The sequence below is a fragment of the Ixodes scapularis genome, unplaced genomic scaffold (genome assembly GCF_016920785.2).
Source record: "Ixodes scapularis isolate PalLabHiFi unplaced genomic scaffold, ASM1692078v2 PGA_scaffold13__105_contigs__length_92229423, whole genome shotgun sequence".
NCBI classification, from domain to species: Eukaryota; Metazoa; Arthropoda; class Arachnida; order Ixodida; family Ixodidae; genus Ixodes; species Ixodes scapularis.
The window spans coordinates 2,028,693-2,051,675 of record NW_024609839.1 but is presented as its reverse complement, the minus strand read 5'-3'; the positions used below and the strand labels follow the sequence as shown (position 1 = coordinate 2,051,675).

Below are 22,983 nucleotides of genomic sequence, written 5' to 3'. Positions count from 1 at the left end.
TAAATTCTCGCTTACAATATTCTCTATTAGTGTGGGGCAGAACCACAAAAATACGCACTGAAAAAAATATTCCTTTTACAAAAGAAGGCTGTAAGAATTATTGAAAATTTAGGGTACATCGAACATACAGCAGCCTCATTAAAAAATACAGGTTATTACAAATAAAATATGTCCTCTCACACAAATTGCCGATCCTCATTCTTGATCAGATAAAGCACGATGTGACATAGTTCTTTGATACTTATCTTTATAAACCTGCGGATTATAATTTCAGGCGCACCGCTTTTACAAAACCAAACGTTAGAACTAACTGTGGAACTCAAAAACCAGATTACCGATTTCCTAACCTACTAAATAAACACCCAAACACTGTACGAAAAGCACAGCAGTGTAGAAAAAAGCCGCAGGTCCAGGAAAAAAGTAAAACATGTTTTCCTTGAAGCTAATTGCTTACCTTAGATTATTGTTATAAAATGTAACTTTTACGTTTGCATATGGCAAATAAAATGACTTCAATATGTCTTTTTTTCCATGGTGTTAGAAAGTGTTATGATATGTTGATGCCAGACGGGTGTTGGATGATATTGTAGATAACGACAATGTCAATGTAAATAAATGCAGTTTTCTCTTGTCTTTGTTTTATAATTTGCTTGTTTTGTTTGTTTCAATTCTTTGGTTTTTATTGTGGCGCATTGCTTATGTTCATTTGTTTATATGAATAAAATTGATCTTAATAGTTCACAGATGTCTAGGTTTATTTTAATTTTGTTCCTTAATTATTGGGGCGGGGGAGGGGGGGGGAGACACATCAGAAGGCTTTTTGCCTTCTGTTGCTGCAGCCACCCAGACACATATGTAACACATGTGTGCCTGAACTAAACTATTCTATTCTATAATGTCTTTGACTTTTGAATAGGGTCAATTACTTGTGCAGAGAAAAATAACAAAAAGTAAGAAAATTTCCGCAGAAGATGTTTTTAAAAGGTAATTCAACTGAAACACAATTGTTTTCCTAAAGAAGAAAGCTCCCCGGTCAATCTGTTCCCCTCAGCCTACATCAACAAAAAAAATCATAGCGCAAATTTCGTTTTTGTTGCAGGTGCTCATTCGAATCATACACGTGATGTCCTCATGCTATAAATAGGAGGAGAGATAAAGAGAGAGGAGCATTTGTTACGACTTATGAGAATATTTTTACCATCGACAAAGATCTCAAGATGTTCGTAGTATCCCTCTTCATACCTCTTGTGGCTGGGAACGTCTTTATGGAAAGCAGTATTCGGCGTGTTCCGGAAATAACCGAAAGACAGCATACGCCGACGAAAACCTACATGATATTTGACCCCTGCAACGCGAACAAACGTGAGACCACTTTTTCCATCCATCCACGTAGACCGAACAATGTTTCGGGGATATCATTATGTTCGTTAATAGCGACATATCGGGTGCAATGTACAGTGGGCCAATATTTTAATAATATCACGCGAGCGTCGACCGCCGGGATGGCCAGCGCTGTGCCGCGGTGGGATGCGGCGACACGCGAGAGATTATGCGCGTGCGCACAAAGCTCTTTCCTTTACGAGCGCCGTCTGCTAGGCTGTTCCTTTGACCACACACAGACCCTGTTGATTATCTGCTGGCATAGTTAAAGTGCCGATGCAACAATTTTTGTACTTTGCGCAAATACCGCTTAAAACGGATCCCTGATAATAATGACCGTTTATCACCCCACACAATGCAAGTTCCAGAAAAAGAAATTAAAGAAAAACGAGCACCGGTTCACCCCCTCAACTCGCAGGCAGAACAAGCAGGAAGGAGACTGGCCGGAGTCAGGACTTTCGCAGACGCTGTCAGGAAGACCCGGACGTGCTCTATGCGGACGCGGCCTCGTGCTCTACTCCCATTTCGGGCAGGTGCATCGCGGTGTGCCGCCCGAACGGTGAGAGGCGAACAGCTGCCTCTTTGCTCGGATCACCGTCCGTCGCAGAAGCGGAGGAAGCGGCAATGGCCTTAGCTATAACTAGCACCCAACACACAAGGAGATGCGATCCAAACGAAATGGTTACCATACTCGCCGACTCTCAGGCTGATTGCAGGGCCTGGGCAGGAGGACTCGTTTCTGAATGGAGTAGAAGAATCCTAGCCCACCTAACCCACGAAGAACTCCCTTTGATTCACACACTGTGGACACCCGGCCACACTCTTCTTCAGGGTAATGAGAGTGCAAACTCTCTCGCTCAAGGACTGACCTTCCGAGCAGCCCGGCATGGGGAAGAGGAGTTGGTCGAGAGCAACTCGACTAGACCCGTCAGCAACCGTCAACAGTCAGACGACGAAACCGAAGAACGCCCCACACAAAGTCCGCAACTCGAAACCTCTAATCAGGTTACAGAATATTACCGTTCTGGGCGAAGGACATATCCACCTCCACACAAAGACTTAAGCAGACGCGAAGCTACCGAATGGAGGCGCATACAAACACAGACTTTTCCAAATCTACACCACATTCACCTCTTCTTTCTTGGCAGCTATCGAGGCACATGCCCGGGCTGCAATTCCCCGACCCCCACACTCTATCACTGTACCTGGCCTTGTCCGACTCCACTCGGAGAAGGGATTCAACCCCTACTAAATCCTTCCACATCCTCCTGGGAGACTGCCCTACTCGGCTAGGGCCCTGAACAACAGCGAGAGCTGATCGCTCGGGCCAGAAAAATAGTAGTAGCCTGCGGGGCCCTGGACGTGGGGACCATTAAACTATATAACGCAGCCAATGCTACAAGCCATCAAAACCAATCCAGTGATTTCACCCTGCCGTGTGACATTGTGCTTCCACGCGCAGTTGTACCCAACGGGAAGGCCACGAGTTAACGATGGACTGGCCAAGATAACTCGTAGCGTCGGCTGCTGTACAACACAACGTAAAACGGAGTATAGACAGGGTTTTCGCTAGATATTCCTTATTATCGACTGCGTTGTTGCTCTCGTCATCTAGCCTATGTAGCCGGGTAGTCACACTTTTTTTTGACCAGCGGGCGTGCGCACATTTTTATGGCACCTCGAGTGCCTATAGAAACACGGGAACGTGTTGTGAGAGTGTCGATGGGCAGCATGACTCAAAGGGGTATCGCAATAACAGTCCGGGTTACACAAGGTAACGTCAATAGGATTTTGAACGCATTTCAAGAGGAAGGCGTTCATCGGCGATGCACTTCGACATTGCGAGCGCCCTGCTCTCCCTTGCTACGGAGCGGGGGCTGAGTGCGATCAACGGAATAGCCTAGCAGACCACGCTCGCACTCGAAAGGGCTTTGTGCGAACGCGCTTAATTTCTCCCGCATAGCCGCAAGCCTCCGCGACACGGCACTGGTCGGCCCGGCGGTCGACGCTCGCTTGATATCAGAGAGTTTTAGTCGACCGTTTTCGCTTTCTCGGTCCGCTCTATGGAAAGCGGGGTCGCCATCGCGCGCGCGCGACCTGCTCTGGGATTTGAGCGTGAAGCGTCAGCTCCGCTTTCCCCGTCATTTTAGTAAGCGCGTTCCACTCTCAGTAAAGCTTCAGTAGAGGGTGTTTTTCTAAAAGGGAATTCGAAATGGGTGCTCGCCACTTGAAAGCATGCTTGGGAGCATGCACGACCGTTTTGAACCTCGCTGCACTAAGATGGCTGCGCAGACTTTGTTTGAAACGGCGTCCTCAAGAAAAAAAATTGCGGTGGCTTAGTTCGGCTATGCCAGGATATACGTAGCGTGAGGTTATGCGCACAAAATGAGAGGCGCTACCAAGCGGCTCCGGTGCAGCGTCAGACTTGGCTACTGCGCAACGGAGGCTCACAGCTGGGCACACGGCGCCGCCAGTGCGTCTGCCCCGGCTACGAAGCCACTCCTCTGGAATGTGCAGACCGGCGAGGCACGCGGTGGCAGCGGAGCGCGCGGCGGCGGCGGCTCCGGCGCGCCAGCTGTGCGTCGTGTGACGTCACTGCTCCTCGCGCATGCGAAAACCAGCGAGGCGCGCGCGGCGGCGGGGTCTCCGGCGTGCGAGCTGTGCGCCGTGTGGCGTCACTGCTCTTAGCTCATGCGCAGCACGGAGCACGGCTCATTATGCGAGCCACGCAAAACTGCTCAACGTCGGCCAGTGTAGCTCACGCTACAAAACGTTTCATGGTGTTCGAGAAAAGGTGACATATTGAGCCTCCGGCTCAGCAACACTTTATTTGATTTCCTTGCTCTCGAAACTCTGACTGACTGACTGGTGTTCGAGAACCTCTGGCTGCTTCGGGAAACCGCTGGTCACAATCGTTTTACGGCCCCTGACCGGTGGAAACAGATGCTGCCTTGTCTAAGTTAGCGGGCTCGACTTTTTTAATGCGAGCAGTCGGCAAACGAGCAGATATTTTGTTAGGTTATTTTGGGCAGCAAGACAGTGCAAATTAGCTAAAGTGATTGCTCCATTTATATCCCTACTCTTCTGTTGTCCCAATGAAATTAAAATGGTGGATACTTGGGCTAGTTGGTGGTTGCTATACATAATTAAACAGCGCACAAGGAGAGGGACAGAAAAGGAAGACAGAACAGGCAAGCGCTGACTCGCAACTGACGATTTACTATGAAAAGGAGAAGGAAGAAAACTACACACATGAACAGATGTCGGAAAAGAGAAAGATGTGAAAAAGCTAATAAATTAAATAAAATTACACCTAAAATAATTATAGCTGAAAAGGAAAACAAAATAAAATGAAAATCAATCTCTCAAAGTCCTAGGCATGTCCAGTGCCGGCACTCCGAAGCCTTGACCATACACCTATTTGTGCGCAGCTGCCCCCATAAACTCATACTCGCTGTCTTGTAGTGTTAATGATGGCTGGCTCACACATTTGGATTCGAGCTTTCTTATCCAAAAGGCTTCCACTATTTCTCTTGTTGTTTTTTCTTTATGGGAAGCTAGAACAGTTGTTGCACAAAAATCTGGATCACATCCACAGGTTCTGCAGTGGATGGCTAGGTGGCTTCCAGTGGTGGTTTGAAGAGACTGTTTATGTTCCCTCAAGCGGTCGTTGAGGCAACGCCCAGTCTGTCCGACATAGGTTTTCCCGCAGGACAGAGGAAGATGGTAAACCACTTGTAGAATGCAAGACACAAAGTGCACCTTGTGGTTTTTCATGCAGCAAGCCCTGCTGTCATTGTTCTTGTCCAAAAGCGTGCAAATTCTACCCAGTTTGTTTGGGGCTGAAAACACCATGGGCACGTTGTATCTATTGGCAACATTTTTTAAGTTGTGCGACGTCTTGTGGATGTATGGTATAACTAGTGGTCGGATATTGGTAAGGTCTTTGCTCTTTTTTCTTTTGGTCGATCCTTTACAGGTTTGTATCAGAGTGCCCGCAACTTCACTTAACATGGCTGATGGAAAGCCGGATCTTGAGAGTTTGTTTACTTGAGTGCTGAAACTCTGTTCGATGGTGTGGTGACAGGATTTTTTTCAAAGCTGAATACATGCACGAACTGGCTATCCCTCTTTTTATTAATTTTGAATGGGCAGATTGGTAATTAAGAATTTCTTTTTTGGAGCGTGGTAGGTAGGACCAACAAATGTGGTGATCTGAGATTTTTATAGATAGGTCCAGGAACTGCAGCACATTTAGAATAGGTTGTTCATACGTAAAACTCAGACCTTTACCGCTTCTGGAGAAAACACTCAGGATTGTATCTATTAAGTCTTCTGTTTGTTCTTCTTGGAGGATAATAAGAAAGTCATCAACGTACCTGAAGACTTTTATAATAGACATAGTGCTCAAAAGCGGTGCGAGGATCATGTCTACGCCTCCCAGAAAGATGTCGCTTAAGATGGGAGCAACACATGACCCAATGCACACTCCAGACCGCTGTAGGTATGAAGAATCTTGCCATTTTACAAACAAGGCTTTCAGATAAAAGTCTAGTAGCTCCATGAAGCTTTCCGTTGAAGTACCACTCGAATTCTGAAACTTGATTTCTCCTGATTGTTCAATAGTTGATTTGACTGAAGCCAGGAGAGCATCCTGTGGAATGGAGTAATACAGGTCCACCACGTCTACGCTGAAGGCTCCTCTCTTCTGATTGGTGTCACTCTTCAAAAAATCAATTACCTCCTCGGAGTTGTGTATGAGGAACGGGTCAACTATGTTGAGGCTAGAGAGGTGAGTCTGGAGATAGAGGGCGATCTGTTTCTGCCAAGTACCTCTTTCTGATACAATGGCCCTGAAGGGACATGCATCTTTGTGGGTTTTTGCACTAAAAAATATATCCAGGTGCAAGCCCTCAGCTTTCTTTATTTTTACCGCCAGCTGATTGAAACTTAGCTTTTGACAGGTGGCATATGCTCTTTCCTTGATCTTTTTCAGTACTATGTCTACAGGCTTGAAATATTTCATTACAGCAGCGTTAGCCTTTTCATTGTACATACCCTCGGGCATGACGACAAAGCCTCCTTCTTTATCTGAGAGCAGAAGTTTCTGGGAGTTTTGCTCTAAATATCTGACCACGGGTCTGACTCGAATGGGCTGTCTTCCTTTCTTGATGGAGCTTGTGATGACGTTCACACATTCTGAGATGCATCGGGGACGATCTGCTTCTGGAACTTTGAAGGCTACCTTCCTTGCCAAGGTTAGTAAAGCAGGTGGCTGTAAGGTGGGTTCCAGGGAAAATTTAGGGCCTAGGTCTAAAGTCTTCCTTACAGGAGAAGGAATACTAACGTCGCCCAAGATGGTTGTTGTCCTTTTGACGGCAGTCAAGTTTCTCTTTTTGCAGAGCAGTTGGGGAAGAATCCCCCGCCAGAGAAATTCAGCAACTTGTCTCTCCGAATTGCTCATGTTGTAGAACAGCCTTCGTTGTTGGTTCTCGGTGCCTCCACGAGCAGCACAAGCCACTCTAAGGCATTCCTTGAAATACCTTTCTTGCCGCCAGTACTCGGAGCGAAGAATCCGACACAGTCTTCTTGCATGGCCTGCTGACGGTTGTAGCATACCACACAATCCATGGAGTTCCACTGGACAGAGGCCCTTCTTGATGTGCCAGGAGGCCACTCTGGCACTAAACATGCACTGGGCCGCGAGGTTGACCAGATGAAAAATGTTACTGAAAGGGGCATATTTACATGTGAGAGGAGGATAGAGGCCCGATGTACTAGAAATGAACTTCAAAATGGTGGATACTTGGGCTAGTTGGTGGTTGCTATACATAATTAAACAGCGCACAAGGAGAGGGACAGAAAAGGAAGACAGAACAGGCAAGCGCTGACTCGCAACTGACGATTTACTATGAAAAGGAGAAGGAAGAAAACTACACACATGAACATATATCGGAAAAGAGAAAGATGTGAAAGTTGCTGAATTTCTCTGGCGGGGGATTCTTCCCGAACTGCTCTGCAAAAAGAGAAACTTGACTGCCGTCAAAGGGACAACAATCATCTTGGGCGACGTTAGTATTCCTTCTCCTGTAAGGAAGACTTTAGACCTAGGCCCTAAATTTTCCCTGGAACCCACCTTACAGCCACCTGCTTTACTAACCTTGGCAAGGAAGGTAGCCTTCAAAGTTCCAGAAGCAGATCGTCCCCGATGCATCTCAGAATGTGTGAACGTCATCACAAGCTCCATCAAGAAAGGAAGACAGCCCATTCGAGTCAGACCCGTGGTCAGATATTTAGAGCAAAACTCCCAGAAACTTCTGCTCTCAGATAAAGAAGGAGGCTTTGTCGTCATGCCCGAGGGTATGTACAATGAAAAGGCTAACGCTGCTGTAATGAAAAATTTCAAGCCTGTAGACATAGTACTGAAAAAGATCAAGGAAAGAGCATATGCCACCTGTCAAAAGCTAAGTCTCAATCAGCTGGCGGTAAAAATAAAGAAAGCTGAGGGCTTGCACCTGGATATATTTTTTAGTGCAAAAACCCACAAAGATGCATGTCCCTTCAGGGCCATTGTATCAGAAAGAGGTACTTGGCAGAAACAGATCGCCCTCTATCTCCAGACTCACCTCTCTAGCCTCAACATAGTTGACCCGTTCCTCATACACAACTCCGAGGAGGTAATTGATTTTTTGAAGAGTGACACCAATCAGAAGAGAGGAGCCTTCAGCGTAGACGTGGTGGACCTGTATTACTTAATTCCACAGGATGCTCTCCTGGCTTCAGTCAAATCAACTATTGAACAATCAGGAGAAATCAAGTTTCAGAATTCGAGTGGTACTTCAACGGAAAGCTTCATGGAGCTACTAGACTTTTATCTGAAAGCCTTGTTTGTAAAATGGCAAGATTCTTCATACCTACAGCGGTCTGGAGTGTGCATTGGGTCATGTGTTGCTCCCATCTTAAGCGACATCTTTCTGGGAGGCGTAGACATGATCCTCGCACCGCTTTTGAGCACTATGTCTATTATAAAAGTCTTCAGGTACGTTGATGACTTTCTTATTATCCTCCAAGAAGAACAAACAGAAGACTTAATAGATACAATCCTGAGTGTTTTCTCCAGAAGCGGTAAAGGTCTGAGTTTTACGTATGAACAACCTATTCTAAATGTGCTGCAGTTCCTGGACCTATCTATAAAAATCTCAGATCACCACATTTGTTGGTCCTACCTACCACGCTCCAAAAAAGAAATTCTTAATTACCAATCTGCCCATTCAAAATTAATAAAAAGAGGGATAGCCAGTTCGTGCATGTATTCAGCTTTGAAAAAATCCTGTCACCACACCATCGAACAGAGTTTCAGCACTCAAGTAAACAAACTCTCAAGATCCGGCTTTCCATCAGCCATGTTAAGTGAAGTTGCGGGCACTCTGATACAAACCTGTAAAGGATCGACCAAAAGAAAAAAAAGCAAAGACCTTGCCAATATCCGACCACTAGTTATACCATACATCCACAAGACGTCGCACAACTTAAAAAATGTTGCCAATAGATACAACGTGCCCATGGTGTTTTCAGCCCCAAACAAACTGGGTAGAATTTGCACGCTTTTGGACAAGAACAATGACAGCAGGGCTTGCTGCATGAAAAACCACAAGGTGCACTTTGTGTCTTGCATTCTACAAGTGGTTTACCATCTTCCTCTGTCCTGCGGGAAAACCTATGTCGGACAGACTGGGCGTTGCCTCAACGACCGCTTGAGGGAACATAAACAGTCTCTTCAAACCACCACTGGAAGCCACCTAGCCATCCACTGCAGAACCTGTGGATGTGATCCAGATTTTTGTGCAACAACTGTTCTAGCTTCCCATAAAGAAAAAACAACAAGAGAAATAGTGGAAGCCTTTTGGATAAGAAAGCTCGAATCCAAATGTGTGAGCCAGCCATCATTAACACTACAAGACAGCGAGTATGAGTTTATGGGGGCAGCTGCGCACAAATAGGTGTATGGTCAAGGCTTCGGAGTGCCGGCACTGGACATGCCTAGGACTTTGAGAGATTGATTTTCATTTTATTTTGTTTTCCTTTTCAGCTATAATTATTTTAGGTGTAATTTTATTTAATTTATTAGCTTTTTCACATCTTTCTCTTTTCCGATATATGTTCATGTGTGTAGTTTTCTTCCTTCTCCTTTTCATAGTAAATCGTCAGTTGCGAGTCAGCGCTTGCCTGTTCTGTCTTCCTTTTCTGTCCCTCTCCTTGTGCGCTGTTTAATTATGTATACAATGAAATTAGTTTTTTCTTCTTCGTTTGCTTCGGTTTGTGAACGGGTACCTTGGTGTTTATGTGCACTGCGCAACACCGTTAGCGGAAACAACCAAAATATCCTGTTTTTATTTTTCACCTTAAATTCGAGGGGTTGGCATCACCTATGGGTGTCGAATAAAGCGCTCGTTAGGGGCACTAATCTGAGCAAAAAAAACTTTTAGCACCCTCAATAACTGTCAAAGAAATAAACTGCAAATAAAAGCGATTTTATCGTGTTCGTATTAAGAGTGGAGCGCAGTGTACGTATCTGCCTTGGGAAATGACATAAAACCACTTTGCTTCTTTTTCGTCTTTTTTTTTCAATTGTTTTTTGAAAGTACATTTTTCGGCTCGAGCTCCTGCCTAGTTTCAGCCTCACTTGTGCTGCTTTGTTTTCTAGAGCTGCAATAGAAGGCTACGACCCCCAATGCAGGTCTACATTTACACTACTGAAGCCAACAGTAACATTGTAATTTGATTAGATTCAATATTCACATTCACACCTGAGAAGTAAAATGGCAGATATTAGTAAATGTTCTTTTATGAAAATATTTCTAGATGCCTTTCAGCCTATAGTTGGACAAGTATTTCGCTAAGAACAAAATATTTGATGTCATTCACTGGGATCATTTTATGCATTCCGATATTGACCCCTCCCCCCAAGAAAAAAAAAAGAAATATGTTAGACCATCTGCATCACGCCCAAGGTCTTCGTGGGGTTTGTCCAGCTGACAAATTATGCCGACTCACTGTCTGGTACTTCACGACGAGCACCCTAATGTGACCAGAAAAATATGGCTTCTGATTCTTTGATGGGCGGCATATGGGCGTGCTGTGCGCTCAACGAAACCTCAACAGTTGTCCCGGGGTTCTCCCTTGTCTTTGACGGCCTAATAAAAAGAACAAAAAGGCACTCTTACAACACGGCAGCATTTAAACACTACCAAAACATCTGATATGAGACTTTACTCATATAAGATAAAGCTTATTTCCATGGTAGGGTTGTAAAAAATGTGTCTTGTAAATTAAAAAAAAAATATTTAGTTGTTCCTTAATTCCGCTAAGCTGTCAAACTGTGCATGCGAGGTGCGCTACGCCGGACTTCGAAACGAAACTTCTGAAAAGCCTTTTAATCTACTGTTATTGCTGTGAAGTCCAGCGTCGTGTTTGCTAATGCTTGCATTGTTTATGCCTGTCTGGTTTTCATCAGACAAAATCTTGACGTGGAGTATTCTTTCAACCGTTCTTGGTAACTTTTTTCAAAACACCGCCGGGTAACATATTCGGCCGCCATTATTTGGGCATCGCTTTTAGTGCGAGACGCATGACTAGAACCAAGTTCACATCCAGCATCGACGCAGCATTTGCGTCTAATACATTTAGACTCGCATCCGTGACAAACAATGACGCAGCTCTCTTGCTCCCTTGACGCTTGGCCAAAAGAAGGCGTCATCGAAGAATAGTGGCAGCACTTTTAGAAAGGCTGTATTCAAGTCCATTATTTTCTAAACTTACCAAGGAAATCCAAGGCGAACATTTTCAGACGCAACTTAAACAATTTAAACATTTGGTGCAAATGTGAATAAATAAACTTGAGAGGAACGGTTTGTTTGGTGCGGCTTGCGAGCGCTATGCTTGTGGGTAACTTTCAGTGGCATTTTCGACAGGAGGGCGCGTGCACAGGTGTAATTGGCGTTCAAGCACGCGTTCCCGTACATCTGACTGCATAGCCATAGAAGGATCACAAAAACGCGACGACTTTACCCAACGCCCCTTCATGTTTCAAAAGTAGCGCAATGTCCGTCCATGCTCGAGGGACGTGCAACGTGCAGCCCTTGGGAAAATCATGGCGGTACAGCGCAAGACTGAGCTAGATTTCTGACACCATTCACTTCCTGGAAGTGGCACGCGGCACGTGCCTCGAGCATTTCTACAACAATGAATGGCGCCACTTTTCCCAGGATAGAAGGGCTTTAACTTTACCGACACTGTGTTGGTTGCAAGCGATACTCGTTCACTTCCTTCGATTATGCTCTTTTGTTTTACATAAAACTCAAATGGAATGGTTCACTTTTCACGCGTGCCCCACGCGTGAAAAGTGAACCATTCCATTTGAGTTCTATGTAAAAAAAAAAAAGCATAATCGAAGGAAGTGAACGATTATCGCTTGCAACCAATACGGTGTCGGTAAAGTTAAAGCCCCTCTATCCTGGGAAAAATGGCGCCATTCATTGTTGTAGAAATGCTCGAGGCACGTGCCGGGCGCCACTAAAGCGTACGCTTTACTTGTTGACTCGGCCTCTTTCAGGCTAAGGTCATGGTGAAAAACATCGACGCGTTTTGAGTAACAGCCATCTTGAGATCTCAGCGATCACGCTAAGGACGCTGAGGGCAGTCCGCTCTGCAACTTGTGAAGCGGAGCGCACGCTCACTCCGCTAACTAATCGCTCCAACTCAGAGCGGGCCACGCATGGGCGGTGCGGACGATGCTTCTTGCAAAGCGGAAAGTAGAGCATAGAGGGCTCATAAAAGTGGCCTACTAAAACTCACAAATTACAAACGCGCTCTGTCGTGACTTGTCCTGACACTGCCCATGAATACCTTGTTGTTTTCTCGTGCCGAAACAAAGGTAAAGACGTAAATTATTGGCGTATCAAAAAGAGTGACTTTTTACCAGACAGTTCAGGTGTGCTATAAACAATAGAAACGCGAAATTTCCTCAAATTATGCTGGGTCTCACTTGTGAGAACAGCTCCGGTTTTTGCGAGGGTCAACCACTTATGTTTGTTCATGTCAGCGAGCAGGTGGCCGAAGCTCTCGTTGATGTGACCCACGATGAGGTTCACAATACTGGAGAACACCGACGAGTTCCGTCCAAACGCTCATTCAAGTTAGAACAGACGGTTGGGATAGGCCACTCGACAAAGAACCATGCAAAGCTCTTGCGAGATCGGCAACACCCTGCGCTGATCTGTCGGGTGCTGGGATTTGGAGGCCCACTTGCAGAGTAGCCAGGTCCTTCTGGAAGCGGGATTGCTTCCTAAATGGTTTGCCTTCTACGTTGGCAATGTCCAGCAGACCGCGTTCGGAAAGGAAGCTTCGGCACTTCTTGGTATGAGTATTACAAATCACAGACTCGATGTCTCGCCAGCTTAATTTCGTTAGTAGAAGTCTCCCTTCATGAGGACAGCAGGGGATTCATCGTGCAGGTGCCTTGCTAGCCTTGTGGAACACTGTATAACTCGTACTCGCACTGCGCAAACTTCGTCCTGTTCCTTCCTTTTTCTACTTCGAATACGTAAAGCCGTTTCATTCTTAATTAGAGTGGAGCAGAAGCTACGAGAGCGAGTGCCGGCCTTTCAACGTCCTTGACCAGCACGCGCGCTCGTGCAGTGCAAGTACCGTGTAGAGCAGCATGCTTAAAGGGCGTTCGCGTGGTCAAAGGCTGGCGAGTGCGCGCCGTTCGGGTGGCAGTTCTCAGGCGTGTGGTGGCAATTTACCGGCACAATTTTTGCCCGAGCTCCAAGAGGTCGGGCAGCTTGTCTGCCAGACTGTATCCGGTATCGTCATATCCGAATCGGGAAAGGGAACCAAACGAAACAATGGTCGCCGAGAGCGTGTTCTAGTAGAAAACGAAGCCACTGAGACAGATGTTCGGGACGTTCGGAACGGACGACGGCCAAGTGACAGCAGCTCCGCTCGTGACCACAACCAAAAAAGCCCTTTAATCTCACGCGCCGCTCCTTATATAATCCTCTATAAATGATGGTGTCCTCTGGTGAGTTATAAGAAAAAACACCATCACTTCAGTAGCGCCCACTACATCTCCCCTCTTAAGATCTATAAGTCCAATCGACTCGGCGGTCGAATCTCACGACCGCAACGTGTGCGTCCCAGCCGAAGTCCTTCTTGCTGAGGCTCTTGCGATGATACTCGTTGACCCTCAAAAGGCATAGACTGCTGTGAACGAGCCGACGGTTCTTCTTCTGCTTGGCCGTTTGAGAAGGGGACAAGATGCTGACGGTTTCGCTGCAGAGTGTCCCTGGGCGTTTCCACCACATATGACCGTGGTCGCTGAGCGGGGCTGAGTATACGGCCTCGGCAATTGACGTCCTTAACCCACACGTCCTCCCCCAACTTCAAGGGAGTCAGAGGACTTGAACTATGCCGGCGATTGTAGTTCTTTGCCTGCTGTAACTTGTTTGCGGCATCTCTCGCCTTAAAGTTCTGATGGCTGGGCAATGCTGGCTCAAGTCGTTCGGGTAAACCAAGAAGTCGAGTTTGGAGTTTTCTGCCCCTTAACAACTGTGCAGGAGACACGCCATTGACACCAGGTGTGTCTCGGTACGCTAGGAGGGCCAGGTACGGATCAGAACTTTTTGCGAACAAGTCCTTCACGGTACGCACCATACGCTCTACTTCGCCGTTACTCTGGGGGTACCGCGGGCTGCTAGTCTCATGGCGAAATCCGTACGCCTGAGCAAAGTTTGCAAACTCGTGAGATGCAAACTGCGGTCCGTTATCTGACCGCACGATGCCCGGGATCCCATAGCGAGCCATGCAACTCTTGACAGCCGAGACGACTGCTTGCGCAGATGTAGATCCGAGAGAGTCTACAATCAGAATGTAATCACGTCCTTTTAGCTGGAAAAGGTCTATCCCGAGGCGCTGCCACGGTCTTTCTGGCGTTGGAGTCTGCATCATCGGCTCAGAGTGTACCACACGAGTTTCGGCGCATTTGGCACACTCGGCTACAAGATGTTCGATGTGTAAATTGCAGTTCGGCCACCAAACGCTTTCTCTGGCGCGTTCTTGACAGCGGCGAACGCCCTGGTGCCATTCGTGCAGTAAGGCCAGGATACTCTGTCGGAGAGCGGACGGAATGACTATGCGGCGATCTAGAAGTAGTACGCCTTTGTAGACGCTCAATCGTTCTCTCTCCTTCCAATACGGAGCAATGTGAGCTGGCACTTTGTTTTTGCTGGGCCAACCTCTTCCACAGTAAGTTACTGCCATGGAACACTCCCCATCTTGCGTTTGATGCTGGCGGACGTCTTCCAGTTGACTCGCCACCGCTGGCGGCAGGTCTTTGAAGACTGCGCCAATGAAGAGTTCCACACTCCCTACTTCTTTCGAAGCTGGCGCGTCACAAGGTGCTCGTGAGAGTGTGTCGGCAGTCGCCAAGTGCTTTCCCGGTACATACTTCATGTTGTACTGATAACACATCAGCTTGATTCGCATGCGTTGCACCCGCGGTGGCAAAAGCTCCAGGTCCTTTCCTCCGAGAAGGGCGACAAGAGGAAGATGATCTGTCTCGACCTTGAAGTTCAGACCACGAATATACTGGTCGAACCGTAAGACGGCCCACGTTACGGCTAGAGACTCCTTCTCCGTTTGACTGTAGCGACCCTCCGTGGGAGTGAGGGATCTGGAAGCAAAGGCGACAGCCCGCCGAGTCCCCGAAGGTTGCACTTGAAGCAGCACGGCTCCCAAACCATAAGAACTGGCATCTGCAGATACTACGGTAGGGTAGCGCGGGTGGTACTTTGCCATGCATGTTTCAGAGCTAAGCAGTGACTTGAGGCGGGCGAAAGCCTCCTCTTGGCTAGGACCCCACATCCAGACGCTGTTCTTGTTTAACAGAGAGCGAATTGGTGTGGTAACGTCAGCAAGGTGTGGAATGAACCGTCCGATGTGATTAGCCATCCCAAGCAACCGGCGTACACCGCTGATATCTTCTGGTGGCATCAAATTCTTGATGGCTTTGATTTTGTCTGGATCTGGCGAAATTCCTTCGGCATCCACTACAACGCCAGGAACTTGACAGAGGTGACGCGGAATGCACACTTTTTCTCGTTCAGTGTAACCCCCGCTTGTTCCAGGCGACTCAAGACATCGGCCAGACGTTGATCGTGTTCGCGACGATCCCTCCCAAAGATTAGAATGTCGTCAATCATGTTGACGACACCCAAGAGACCTTCAAGAAGTCTTGACATCAGGCGTTGAAAGTACTCCGGTGCCGATGCGCTGCCAAATGGAAGACGCTTGTAGCAATACCGGCCGAAAGGAGTGATGAACGTCGTGGGCTCTTCACTGTCACGACTAAGTTTCACCTGATGGAAGCTGGACCTAGCATCGAGCTTGGAAAATATCTGAGCTTCACCCAACAGACGCAGTATGTATTCGACAGTGGGCAAGACGTAAGGTTCTCGCTGAATCACTTGATTCAGCTTTGTCAAGTCCACGCACGGTCTGTACCCGCCTGATGGTTTGGGAACAACGACTAGACCGGAACACCACTGAGTTGGCGTGTCGATTTTTCGAATGACACCTTGGGCCTCCATGTCATCCAGTTCCTTTTTCACGACACCTAGCAGAGGGATTGGAATCTGTCTTGGAACGCTAAGAGAAAATGGACGAACATTCAGCTGGAGACGGATGTGATACTCCTCTTGGAGTTCCCCCAAGCCTTGAAAAATCTTGGCTTGAGTTGATGGAGCGTATTCCGTCGAGTCCAGGAACTGAATAACGCTCAGAGCTTCAATGGCAGGCAGTCCGAGAAGAGACGTGTGCTGATTTTCCACGACGTAGAGACGCTGGACCGTGAACTTGCCACGCCACTCCAAGGTAGCCTTGAAAGTCCCCAGAACGTTCAGACGTAGGTTGCCGGGACCCGACACCTCGCCGTCGGCTTCGTCCAGGACAATAGGAAGCCCCGGAAGAGAGGGTGAAACAACGGTGACCTCCGCACCCGAGTCAATTTTGAACTCGGAAAGATGACCATTCACGCGCACCTCGGTGTATCCTGCATGCCGTGTGCTGACTGCGTGAAGCTCCACGGAGCCCAAGAGTTCTTTTCTACAACTACAACAGACACCCCTCTGTGGTCCGAGAAAGACAGCAAAAACAACAGAGATAAAGATAAAATATTTTAAAGGAAACTTCCGCAAGATCAGTTTCCTATGGGACAAAGCGTGTTATTACACCGCTGTAAAAAATGTATTGATAGTGCTGCAGCTCGACACTTGAACGCGCATTACTATTTTAGAGGGCTGGGTCTAATCAAAATGCTGAGGATTCCAGCAAAAAGGTAATAACAAGAAAATGGAATATAAAATGGCGACGCTGGTGAGCCTTCTAGGATCCTTGTAAGATGGCAACAGTTCCTCGAGAATCTAAACAAAATATATTACAATTTGTTTACACACATCTCAGAGTCCGAATATATGTTGCTGATGCCTAGAGCGTGCCTATTGTATCATAAAATAATCGTGGAAGAAGTTAACGAAGTTCACGAGCGACCCAGGCAGACGAAAACGCCAGTTGCAGGCGCTTTGTGTTCGGGTGGAGAGGGTCACGTGGTGCGCCGCTGGCGCGGTTTTCGTTGCCTGTGCCGCCGGCGTGAGCTCGCCGGCGATTGACCACCCGAATTCGCCATTAGGGTGCCTTCATATGCGCGCTTTGTTGAGGGTGGAGACATCTGGCAATTGTCCCACACTTTTATTTTTGTTTTTTGTTCAGAAGCGCGTGAAAGAGCGTGTCCCTGCACGCGTTTTCGTCGATTTCTTTGTATGTTACCCATGAGCGCGTGCTGTCGGCATCGGGTACTACAAAGGGTAGCATCACCCTTAACAGAAGGACATTGAGGCACCCTAAACATGCTCATGCTTATACCTTCGGGTTCACTCGCACACAAGGTGGAACTATTATATTTATATTTTATAGCTCATTATTCTTCGGGTGTGTGCCTACTCTTTTGTGTTTATTATTAGCAACTTTTAGCGATGGTGGTACCGCGGTGTGAGAATCGCGCTCCCTAGCTCCTGGATGATTGGCCTCATATAAAATGGAGTTGCGTACACCTTCCTGGCGTAAAACAATAACGTAAGGCTATAATTCTGCTCGTCTATAGCAAAACAAGAATTACTTACGCGTCGCAGACGCAGCCTTGTCCCGCTGTTCTATGACAATCATCCAGATGACAGCCATTTTGACTGACACCAGTGCGCCCCCTATAGGTCGTGAAAGTTGCGAATTTTCGCCTTCGTTTTTACTACCTCTACAAGTACGCTCCCTCTCACTCTCTTGGTGTTAATATTTTGTTGTTTCTGTGTTACAAGAACGTCAACTTGTGGGGCTACGCAAGCGAATTTTTTGAACGCTCTCAAAACGCTTTTACGCTGAAAAATAACCGTCCACTAAAACGCGTTTTAAGACCTCCCCTTTCCATTTCGCCGAAGCAGGCAGCGCATGCGCAGTTTGACACCCTCCGAGCGGAGCGGAAACTAGAAACGATCTACTAAAACTCTCTATTGTTAAAACATTGGGCCACTGTACACGGGGCAACACCATGGAGTTTTCGTAGACCCTTTCAGTACCTCCGCTACGCTCTGCCGAACGGAGACGCCACTACAGCGCATGCACGGAGCCATCCTTTCCTTTCAGAGTCTCGGACCTCGCAGCGGGTGTCGGGGAACTTTGCGGGACAGCAAAAAAGATCCACGAAAACTCCCTAGTGTTAGCTCGAACGCGAAATCTACAATTAATTTTCTTTAGTTGTATTTCTAAAGGTTACTGTCGAGCTCGAAATTTAACGGGCTAGGTTACATTCCAAGGTGAGCACTTTCCGCCATCCCAGCAGTTTTTTATGACAGCCTCTAGATTTTAAGAGAAGTGGGAGAAAAAAAACGGGGATTGCTTTTCAGTGCTACGCGCATTGTGCCTTGATATAACGGGTGTTTGCGAGAGATCCGAACCCAACTTTTCGCACCGCAAAAATAAACTAGACATCTCGGGGAGCTCAAACTCATTCAGAATGTAGCCCCAGCCGTTGGAGCACCATGCCAAAGTTTCAGCACCAACCGTTATCTCATTTAAAAGTTACAAGTGATGTTTCAAAATTTCAATGAAAAGATGGGCCCATTTTCGCCCACTTTCGGTTTCTGGCGCCGTAGAGCTCCATGTATTCGAGAGCTCCGTGGGCCGCCATTTTTCTAGTGAAATTTTCAGAAAATCGCTTATAACTTATGAATAATATAAGAGTTGATGCTGCAACTTTGGCATCTTGCTCGAACGGCTACGGCTACGTTCTGAAGGAGGTTGAGCTCTCCGCAAAGTCTAGTTTATTTTTGCGGTGCGGAAATCCGTTGTGATTGCCTGAAGCTGAGCAGTTTGGTTATTCATGCTTATGAGATATGCCAGCTGAACGAAGGAAGAAATATACAAGACAGGAGAGAGACGCAAGGAACATACACATGCACTCCGCTGGACTAACAACCATTTACTGAATAACGTCTTTTCCATCGTCGACTTTCATTTAACGGATAACTTTTTTTTTTCGTCGACTTTAATTATTGCTTAGATGAAATATTCTCCATCGTATTCATCAGTTCAGTTTAAAAAACCTTGCTTCCCCAGAGGTAACGCCTTCTGTGGGCTCATTCAGGCTATTTTACACACGGGACTTGATTGATTGATTGGGGGTTGATGGCGCATCAGCAACTAAGGCTATATTGCGCCAAGCTTAGACTATTGTAATTCGTGTTTAAGAAGAGGAAAGAACTATAGTAGCGAAATATATGATAAAACCATGAACATGAGTGTGTATAAATGTAAACAATATGCCAATGAATTTAGGATAGAAAGTAAAATCACAGTCGGTGTAGGAGGCCGATATCTGTGAGGAAATTAAAAACACAACTCTATGGAATTACACACGGGACGGTTCCTGCAAATACTTCCTTTCTTTTGTGGAGGCAGTGCTTACACACTCGCCCTTCTTCTCCTCGATGGCTAGGGACACTTGAATTTCCCTTGCGATTTTTTTTTTGTATCTAGCCATGATGGTGATGTTTCAGAAAGAGGGAGCACATTGGCATTGACGACAATGCGCTGGAAGATGGCCCGCTGCTGCAATTGTGCGCACGGAGGCGGCGTGTTCTCTGGTGGGGTCACCGACACAGCGCCCAGTTTGTCCGATGTAACATTTCCCACATGACAGCGGAATGTTGTAAACAACAGCGCTTTCACATGGGGCGTGTTGAGTCCTGTGAGCGGTGCCGCACGTGGTCTTTTTGTTGTTGTAGGCCTCACTGATAACCTTCCGGCACATGGCATATGACTTGTTGGGAGCTGAGAAAATGACTTGTATTCCATGCCGGCCAGCGATCTTTTTCAGGCGATTTGCAACCCCGTGGAGTAGGGCAACACCACTAGAGGTGTTGCCCATGTGAAAGCGCTGTTGTTCCGCCCCCAACATTCCGCTGTCATGTGGGGAATGTTAAACCGGACAAACTGGGCGCTGTGTCAATGGCCACAAAAGAAGAACACGCCGCCTCCGTACTCACAATACTGCAGCAGCGGGCCATTTTCTGGCGCAATGTCGCCAATGCCAGTGTGCTCCCGTTTTCTCAAACATCACCATCATGGCTAGACACAAAAACCAGATCGCAAGAGAAAATCTATACTCTGTTTCACCTTATCTTGTACCACAGCGAAGGCTGAAAGCGCGAGCTCATAGCGTCGACAGCTGCCCTTACTGCACGAGAGCTTGTGCCGCCGAGATCCGCCCCAGAGCAAGGAGCTTGCGCTTACAACCTTTCCTGGGGTACAAAACAAACAAACAAATTAGTTGTTAGTTGTTTATACAGCAGGAGTTTAGTCTGCCAGAACATGGCGACGTTGTTCCCACTGTAGATAAGCAATTTAACCAATGCAGTACGACTGCTTGCCAGGGGTCTTTAACGTGCGCCACGCAGTAGTGATACACGACCGCACGCCGGTACGATGCTTATCCGGATCGAAACGGGCAGAGGTGGGAATTGAGCCCAGGACCTCTCGGTTCTGCAGCGCGAGCTTTCGCTCCACGTGCTCTGAGCTGGTGTGTGCTAGAGCACTCGGCCACCGATCCCCCACCCCTCGGGTACAACATAAGGTGAAACATAGTATAGCCATCGAGGAGGACGAGTGCGTAAGCACTGCCTTCATTGTACTACATACAAAAGAAAAGAAGTATTTGCAGGAAGCGCCCCCTGTGTAAAATAGCCTGAATGAGCCCACAGAAGACGTTACCTCTGGGGAATCAAGGTTTTTCTAAACTGAAGTGATGAATATAATGAATATTTCATTTAGGCAATAATCAAAGTCGACAAAGGAAAAGAAGTTATTTATTAAATGAAAGTCAACGAAAGAAAAGTCGTTATTCAGTAAATGGTAGAGTCCAGAGGAGTGCATGTGTATGTACCTTGTGTCTCTCTCTCTCTGTCTTGTATATTTCTTCCTTCGTTCAGCTGGCATATCTCACAAGCGGAAATCTGGGTGCGTATTTTTCACAAACACCGGGTACATACTATATAATGCTCGATATCCTTTTAGATATATTTCAGGCTCGCTATTTTCCTTGTGCATCCATGTAATTGTGCTTTCCTTCTAAAACAAACGAGAGCATAGAGCGGGGTCGCTAGAATCAGCGACAACATTCCGCTGTCAGGGGGTGTCGCGGCGCTGGGCCACCGTGGCACCCCCCCCCCCCCCCCCCCATTTACTGCCCAGCTGCACCTCCTGACCGCTGCACACGTGGCTGCTCGTCTCCCCCACACCATCAGTGACGCCACTGAGCGCACTAAATTAGCCCTCCCAGCTAAAAACATTTTTTTAAGAAAAACAAGAATACAAAGAAAAAAACGGACTGATTGATGCATCTTCGCGTTCCCTCTGAACAATGAATTTGTTAGAGAGTGACTAGACACGCCTCGAACATTTCAATCTTCCGATCTTTGGGATTCTGAAGTCAGAGCTCGTCGAGGTCGGTAATGCTGATCCGCTGCTCCACGGGAATCATTCCACACCTGCCAACGAACACTCCAGTGCGACCAAGAATGTTTTCCCAAGATGCCCTCAGAGGCGTCGGAACAATTCGAAAGATAACGGGGGGGGGGGGGGGGGGGGGGGGCGTGCCAGAGGGGAGGCTTATTGCGTTTGAGACCCTTTCCCCCTCAACCCGGAATCCAGCCGACTTTATGATTACACATGCATCTTGACTCCCTTTCTCCCCCTCCGCACACCTAGTCAAGACATCACAGTCCCCTCTGCACCCCTGTCCCCCCCTGCACCCCCCACCCCACCCCTCCACTGGGAAAGGGGGTGTCATCTCAGACCAAGGGAAGAGCTCGAAATTTCATGGCGGTCGTTTCTCGCGGAGATCGGTCTCAAGTGCGCATGCGGGGCATTGACCAAAAAACGACCCAGAAACCACGTGACCCCCGTCGCGCAGTGAAACCCTCTCTGTACCACAGGCTCTGTGTTATCTCGTTACATGGGAACTCAACGCGGTCAAGCACACTCAAAGGCGAGTGTGTGAAAGAGCCTTTACCCCTTCAACAATAGACAGTTTTAGTGGATCGTACGCTAAAGCCTTGCAATAAAATTGCGGGTCAGGAGTGCGCGTGCGCAGAACGCAATAGAGGAGCTAGCGTATTGCGTACGCACGCAACGCTGGGGATTTTGCGTGGCGGGCTAGCGGGCTCTGCGGGACGTTCTCGAGAGATCTCGGACCCAACGAGAGCGCCAGTTTCAAGATGGCGGTTACCTCGACTGGCGCAGCAAAGGCGACGTGGTGTTTTCGAAGTTCTGTGTTACGTGAAATTGCGTGGTGTTCAGCTCGGCAATTCTTTCCGGGACCTACGGCGGTCGAATCAGATCGCGGTGCAGCTGAAGGAGTGCACAGTGAAAATGTTCACCGCTTGGAATGTGCGTCAACGCTGCGATCTGCTCAACGCTAAGCCTATTCGCACAGTTCATCGCCGACAGACGAGCGACTCCAAAAGAAATCGCCGAAGTTCTCGCTATGTACTGGACATCAGTAGGTCATGAATTTCATTCCACGATAGCATTGATGAAAGGTGCCGTTTCAAAAGGAAGATTGACGGAGGCTCCGTGATCGAATTTGGCTACGCACTCTTAAGCCTGGTTCAAACAGTTTCTTTTGACTGCGTTTGACTGCGTTGCGGCAGCGAGAAACCAGGACATCCCTGCTACTTATATCGCGTGCTAAGATGATTCTTTGAATTGGATTGCACGCTTCACACGAAGCACAGATGTGCCGGTGACTCGCTTACGGTTATCGACGCAACGCAGTCAAACGCACTCAAACGTAAGTGTCTGAACCGGCCTTTACTCGTAAACTATGTACCCCGCAGAAACGCGCGCATGACGAGGCAGCTGCGGCTTGGTTTGATTTGAAATAAATAGATTGGACACGTTTTCATTTTCAATATTACTTTCCAGGAGCATGGTTGCGCA

At 47.5% G+C, this 22,983-nt stretch overlaps 1 protein-coding gene across 1 annotated transcript in view; it reads left to right on the top strand.

The window, feature by feature from the left end:
* The first annotated feature begins 1,217 nt into the window (after positions 1-1,217).
* Positions 1,218-22,983, top strand: part of LOC115320305 (ficolin-1-like) — a 76,401-nt gene continuing 54,635 nt past the window's right edge. The window contains exon 1 of the mRNA XM_040217300.1: positions 1,218-1,362. Coding sequence (XP_040073234.1) covers positions 1,218-1,362 — 145 coding nt within the window. The remainder of the gene's footprint in view (positions 1,363-22,983) is intronic.